The 7,270-nt window shown below is 37.9% G+C and overlaps 1 protein-coding gene across 1 annotated transcript; it reads right to left on the minus strand.

The window, feature by feature from the left end:
- Window positions 1–1,912: 1,912 nt before the first annotated feature.
- Window positions 1,913–5,165, minus strand: LOC134276292 (uncharacterized protein K02A2.6-like). Its single transcript, XM_062758548.1, has 4 exons — window positions 4,550–5,165; window positions 3,693–4,466; window positions 2,877–3,443; window positions 1,913–2,751 (listed from the first exon to the last, which is right to left on the minus strand). Exons 1-4 carry the CDS (start codon window positions 5,163–5,165, stop codon window positions 1,913–1,915), a joined length of 2,796 nt encoding a protein of 931 aa, XP_062614532.1.
- Window positions 5,166–7,270: the final 2,105 nt, after the last annotated feature.

Consider the following 7,270-nt stretch of genomic DNA (forward strand, 5'->3'; position numbering starts at 1 on the left):
CAATTTTGCCTTCGTTTGCGTCGTCAGTACTTCCGGTCGCTACAGGAAGTGAATTTTAAATGTGCACTTTTTCAACTTTTTTTGTTTTTCAATATTTTTCTTTGAAATAATTAATGGTAATTAAGACCCTACTGGAAAGGCCTAATATACAATTTATTTAAGAATTGATCAATCCACACACTAGATATTCGCATTTAAAAATCTGAAGCGTGTTCAAGATGGCGGGGCATCTCCGTGAACTCCGCCATTAAGCAAGTCGGGTTCTAAAGGGTCAGCTGAGCGTTTAGATGAATGAAACTTCTACCAAAAAGATTTATGAAATGTAAAGGATTCTTTAGATTGCCATCGCAATTACGTTACATTGAGTATAGTTTTAATATGAGGTTTCCTCAAACGTCTATTGAAATTGCTTTTGTCTGCATCTCAAAGTAGAATACAACATGACTACAAGTGGAAATACGATGACAACAATCTTTTGTTTTGCACCAGGGAAAACTTATCCTAAACCATGGTTATAAGTAATAGCTTTTCAAGAAACTTGCCTGACCTAATATTCACTATATGTTTCTGAAGTATTACTTGACTCAAATTCAGGTTATAAGAACATACATTCTAAATTTCATTGAAGCTATCAAATCCATCATATAGATCAAACATTTCAAAGGATAGCGTTAAGAACTACTTTTGACGTTTGGCACGAAATAATGTATCGTGACCCGACTTAAGTAGTAGACAAATTGTGACAATAGTGCAGAAATATATAAAATTGGCATGCTTGTATATGGAGTTGCATGGGATAAAAAGTTAAATACATATCAAAGAAAGGAAAGAAAACAGTATCATCTGTTGATTACTAATAGATTATAATTACCTATCCTAAAAATTACTGTTAAAACTCAAGTTACAAATTTCGATGTGATCATCTTGAGCAAAGTTTAGCAAGCTGGCTGTCATTTTACAATTGCAAACTGAATTTTTAATAAAAAATGTAATGTATATTAGAATAAAAAAAGCAGTCTCGTGATATTCGAATGTTAAATTTGAAGCGGGTTCCATAAGGTGTAATGGGTACCGCAATGGATTTTCACGCTGGCGAACTGGGTTCGATCCACCGTGTGTCCGATTTTTAAAATCACTTATTCAGTTTGATTTTACAGGGTTTTTTCTGAATCGGACGGAAGACCTCTCGTTGCTCGCAACGAGTTTCGTTTCTAGTTATAGTCTACATTTCTTCAATAAGTCTCTTAGGTGTGCGGATTTCTCTCTTAGGACGGCTCGATAACTCACTCGTGGAGTTATCTGTTTCACGGGTATTTCGTCAACTTCGAGTTCCTCATCCTGATCTGCTTTATCTTCCAACTTTTTGAAGTGCGACGCGTTTCTTGTAATTGTCTTTTCATCATTCCCGGCGGTGACCATGGTACCCTTAGTCTTTAAAATTTCAAGTGGTTTTGGTTCATACGGGGTTGACAGTTTATTTGATTTTGGTTGTTTTACCAAAACGTTGTCTCCTACTTCTAAATCTATTTCCTTTGCCCGAGAATAGTGATCAGCATGTTGTTTCATTTTTAATTTAGCTTTAATGTCATTTTCTTTCATTTCCGTGTGGATTTCGTATTTCCCTCCTTTGTTTTCGTTAAGAACGTCTACATCCATCTTGGTCCTGATTTTCCGGCTGAATAGAGCTTCAAATGGCGATATTTTTGTGGTACAATATGGTGTAGCCCTGTAGTTCCTTAGAAATGTAAAAATTTCTTGTTTCCAACTTTTATTTTCCATATTAGCTGCTTTGATTGTTTTCTCAATTGTTCTCATGAATCTTTCGGATTCTGCATTTGCTTTAGGCCATAGAGGAGTAATCTTTCTGTGAGAAAATCCTAAGTATTCCGAATACTGGCGAAATTCTGTTCCATTAAAACAGAGGTCCGTTGTCAGTTTTCAGAACTTTTGGTATTCCAAATTCCGCAAATATTTTGTCTAACTTAGGAATAACAGCTTTTGCTGACGTAGACTTAAGAAAATCCACAATCGGGTATCTGGAGTACTCATCCATAACTACCATGAGATAATCTCCCGAGGGAAATGGTCCACAAAAATCCATTGACAATTCCGTCCAGGGTCCACTTGGTAAAGGTGACATCTTCAACGGCTCGAGATGTTTTGTTTCTGTCGTAACTTGGCAAGGTAAACAGTTCTTTAGTGTCGACTCAACTTGTTTATCAATGCCCGGAAACCAAACTTTTTCCCTTAGCAACGACTTCGTTTTTACGATACCTTGATGTCCTTCGTGTGCTAAACTTATAACGTGTTTTCTGAGTGAGTGTGGAACAAACAGTTTGTCCTTTCGGAGAACTATCCCGGTATGCGAAACAGTCAATTCATCCTTCAGTTTATATACAGATTGCCAGTCTGGTCTTGTTGATTTCTTGAAAACAACCCATGATCCACTCCTCACTGCATCTCGAATATCTCGTATCAGTACATCTTTGTCAGAAGCCTTCTGAATTTCATCCAGAGTCATTGATTTCGGGATGTTTGTCTGGACTACAAAATTGATGCAATTTTCAACAGAGAATGATTTGTCATTTTCTTGACGAATTGGGTGACGTGAGATATAGTCACTTAGGTTGAACTTTCCAGGTTTGTACTTTATGTGGAAATCATACGGCTGTAGTCTCAATGCCCATCTCTCAATTCTGGCAGGTGGTTTTGATGCAGGGTTTCCAAATATTAATTCCAATGGCTTATGATCTGTCACAAGGTCAAATGTGTTTCCGAGAAGATAAAGGTGAAAATGTTCGCAACTCCAGACAATTGCGAGGCCTTCACGTTCCGTCTGAGAATATCTGTTGTTCCACTCGGAGAAAGCGTTTTACTTCCATAGGAAATAACTTTCCGGTTGCCATTTCCATCAATTTGAGTAAGGATAGCTCCTAGTCCGACGGGACTTGCGTCGACAATGACTTCTGTGCGCTTTGAAGGGACAAAATAGGACATAACTGCACTACTGGTCAATGCGTCCTTGATATTCTGTATCGCCTGTTCATGTTTCTTTTCCCATGTCCATCGTTGATTCTTTTTGGTCAGTTCACGTAGAGGTTGTGATATTGTGGCGAAGTCCTTGATGAATCGTGCACAGTAATTAGCCATGCCAAGGAAACTGCGCATTTCAGATGCATTTTTGGGATTTTCTGCATGTTTGATTGCCTCAACTTTCTTGGGGTCAGCCGATATTCCATTTTCAGAGAAAATAAATCCAAAGAATTCAAGCTTTCTTTTGTTAAACTCACACTTATCTTTGTTGAGCGTTAGATTTCGTTCCCGCAGTCGAGATAAGAGCAACTGTAACGAACTGTCGTGTTCCTCCTGGGACTTGCCATACACAATAATATCATCACTTATATTGCGTGTTCCAGGTATTCCTTCAATGGTTTGTTGGATGACTGCCGGAAAACTTCAGCTGCTGAATTTACTCCAAAAATCAACCTTTTGTAGCGAAACAGTCCAACATGTGATGAAAATGTTGTGATATATCTCGATTCAAGGTGCTAACTCAAGTTGGTGATAGCCTTTGTTTAGGTCCAGTTTTGAGAATATCTGCAGCTCCATTCAAATCAGTAACAAGTTCATCGATTGTAGGCATGACATGGCGTTCTCGAGTATGGCTATGTTAGCTCTTCTCATGTCAATACAAACTCTCACTTGGTCAGGATTTTTAGGTTTTGGAGCTACTAGAATTGGTGACACCCACGGAGTCGGTCCATCAACTTTTTCTATGATGTCCATTTCTTCCAGTTTCTTTAGCTCTTGTTCTAATTTCTTTCGTCGGTGAAACGGAATTCTGCGATGTGGTTGCGCAACGGGCTTCACTGTTTCGTCAATGTGAAGTTTCACTTGAAAGTCTTTCAGCTTTCCTATCCCCTCAAATCGATCAGCAAATCTCGTTAGTATACTGGGTTGGTCAGTATTTTCATTTTGGTCTACAGCATTTATTGTAATCGGAATGAGTCCAAGCTTTTGTGCGTCATTGCAGCTAAGTAAACATCCACTTGCACTCTTCACCACAAGAATTTCAGTGTCGATAATCCTGAGTTTAGATTCTATTTCAGCTCGAAATTTACCTCTTATTGGTAACGCCGCTTTCATTCCGTAAGCATGAACTTTAGCATTTGATTTTGACAATTTAATTGGTTTCTTGCGACTTACTCTTTCAAACGTCGACTCATCCATGACAGTAACACTTGCTCCGGAATCCACCAGCATGTCAACTTTAATCCCATTTATTTTGACATTTGCGATAGGCAAAGATTTTGTTGCATTAAGTTGTAATCCAAAAGCATATTCTTCATCACTACTGTCATTATCCAAATTGTTTACACCAGGTTTCTTTGATTTGGGTGTGCGGTTGAAATTTCTTGTATCTTGTTTCTGGCCAGACCTACACTGCTTTGAAAAATGTCCATTTTCTTGCATTTGTTGCACGCTTTGTCCTTTGCTGGGCACGGTCTATCTTTATGTGGCCATTCCTTTCCACAATTGCGACACTTACTTGTTGGTTCTCTTTGTTTCCTTTGTTTAGACGAATTCACTTTCCTGTTTGCAGCATTTAAATGTACATCTTGACTCTTATGGTCTTCCATACCGGAGGCTTGGAGTTGTGAGACTTCCATAGCTCTCGCTGAATCTAGGATTTGTTGGAGCGTTAAGTCAGGTTCACGCAGCGCTTTGCGTCTCAGACGACTTGACTCACATCCTTGAATAACTTGTGACTTTATTTCCCTATCGACATCTTCGAACTCACAGTTTTCTGCCAATTGTCGGAGTCTTGTGTGATAGGAATCCATTATTTCACTTGATTGTTGTTTAGCTTGCCTAAATTTGTATATTTCGAATTCAAGGTTCTTCTTTGGGTTGAAATGCTCCGTCAGTTTTGTTTTTGCTGCATCATAGTCATTTGGCCCTCCTGTGTCCGCAAGAGTATCAAAGATGTTGTAAACTTCGTCTCCTCCATAGTGTAAGAGTATTGCCCTTTTGCGATCATTCCTAGTAATTCCCATAGCAAGGACGAAATTTTCAAATCGCTGGATCCATTTTTTCCAACGCTGTCCTATTGAACTTTGATCTGAGACATCAAACTTCGGAAATGGAGGAAATCCAGTAGCCATTATTGATATTTCTCAGTCAAAATTAATAACCGCTCAAACACTATGTAAAATTATATATCCTCGTCGCCAATGTAATGTTGCTAGTTAGAACAACACATGAGTTCGCTTTGGATGCAAATCTATTACTAATTCATACATAGATAAACAAAGATACAAAATAGCAGAGTTAATATGATATCCTGGGAAAGTATAAACATCTGACCAGTGAGGTGATGGAGTTAAAGATTAAAGCAATTAATGTCTAAAGCATTCAGAGTTCAGCATTAGCAAATATAAACAAACTGTTCGGTTCTGTTTATCATAAACGTTTGCACTTAAACATTACATCTGGGGGTGCCTTTTTTATGAATATATACTTGGAATAGACATTGAACATTGCTGCGTAGGTTTAGCCTCCCCCCCCCCCCCACCACTTTCCACAGACAAGTCGCAGTATACATGGTATAGGTTAAAAAAAGAGGAAAGTGTTGATGTTTGGAGAAAAATTTTGTTACTGAAGGTTGCAAACCTAGCTGCAGATCTGTAGCTATCCGAAAAAATATATATTGATAGACCGGATATCCGGTCTATCAATATATATATTTTTTCGGATAGCTAATATCTGCAGCTAGTTCGAACCTACCTCACCCCCCCCTTCCCTCACACGAAATATATATTCATGTTTTGGAAAAGGACATTTTCCATTTTTTTAAGCTTGTCAGATTTTTTGAATGTATAAAAAAATTCTTTGCACTTAGCCCCCCCCCCTACTTTCCATTTGCTTCCGACGCCAATGCGTTTGAGAAGGTATTTGAGAAAGTTCCCAATGTACCCATTCCTGTGATGTACATTTCACGTTTATTATATCCCCCGCTTGAAAATTGGGAGGGTATATAGTGATAGTTATGTCTGTCCGTCTGTCTGTTACGCTTTGGGATACCCATCTCTTATCCGCAAATCCTCTTATACCACTTACTGAAATTTACAAAAACTTTCACAGAATCTTAGGTTTATTACATATTACCATTGTACACCTCCTATTTTACATTTTGATCCGACACGTATTTTGGGTTTAGCGACAACAGCAAAATATGGACTTTGCCATTTTTATACATATATCACATAGCTTCGAGGGTGACATACCAGAATATTTGGGAGGTCAACATTACCGCTACATTGCCAAAAAATTCAACTCATTACCGCTACATTTTGTCAGATTTTCGACCGATCATTACCGCTACATTTTTCCAGCAAAAAACAACTCATTACCGCTACATACTGAATCAGCCAAAAACAACTCATAACCACTACATATCGATTTAGCCAGGTATAGTTCGGTTTACATGAGTTCTAATCAACAGAATTCACTCACTATCTAATCAAAATGAGTACATATATAAAAAAATTTCTGCAGTCTTAATTTAATCATTTAGCGTCATCTGAACATTATGACCACCATTGAGAAGTTTGTTACAAATCGAGGGAATACTGGCTTAGTTAGTGATTTTTTATATATTTAGAAAAAAATAAGACTTTAAAAAACTCAAAATTGTGGAAATGCGTTGAAAAGAGTTGCAAAAGCAGCTGCAAAACAGACCTCGACAAATTATTAGTTGATTTTAATTAAAAAAAAAACCATCCTGTTCAAAGTCCGACTTTCACTTCCCCGTGGTAAGCAGGAGGAACAGGTCTTGCACATATATGCATGTACATTTATAGGTTGTACTGTACACGTATAAGTGATTGGGTAACGAAAGAAGCAATGTAGCGGTAATGTATACTTTTTATGTAGCGGTAACGTAAGGTTTTTTTTAGCGGTAATGACCATGTAGCGGTAATGAAATTTTTGAAAATGTAGCGGTAATGATACGCACCCGAATATTGCCCCTCGGTGACAGGAAGCGCTGGAATGTTATGTCACCCGATGCCGAACGCAGAGGGTGACATAACACTCCAGGGCTTTCCTGTCACCGAGGGGCAAATATTCTGGTATAGTCGCCCGAGTATATATTATGTTATATGACATTTTTAAAACTAAAAAAAAATTAAATCATTTAATTAAAATCGTTGAAATTTTCACAAATAATCCAGATCGGGGGTGACATAATTGTTTCCGGTGTGATTCA

Source organism: Saccostrea cucullata, unplaced genomic scaffold (assembly GCF_032062105.1).
Source record: "Saccostrea cucullata isolate Sc308-1 unplaced genomic scaffold, CSIRO_AGI_Scuc_v1 ctg7265, whole genome shotgun sequence".
NCBI lineage: Eukaryota > Metazoa > Mollusca > Bivalvia > Ostreida > Ostreidae > Saccostrea > Saccostrea cuccullata.

Bases quoted from the DNA above. Each gene is read 5' to 3' on its own strand.
- LOC134276292 (XM_062758548.1), bottom strand. From the start codon at position 5,165: ATGGCTACTGGATTTCCTCCATTTCCGAAGTTTGATGTCTCAGATCAA. The intron at 4,467-4,549 runs GTAAGTGTCGCA...AACAAATGCAAG, and splicing joins GAAACAAAGAGAACCAACAA to AAAATGGACATTTTTCAAAG. The intron at 3,444-3,692 runs GTATTGACATGA...GTTTTCCGGCAG, and splicing joins TCCTGACCAAGTGAGAGTTT to TCATCCAACAAACCATTGAA.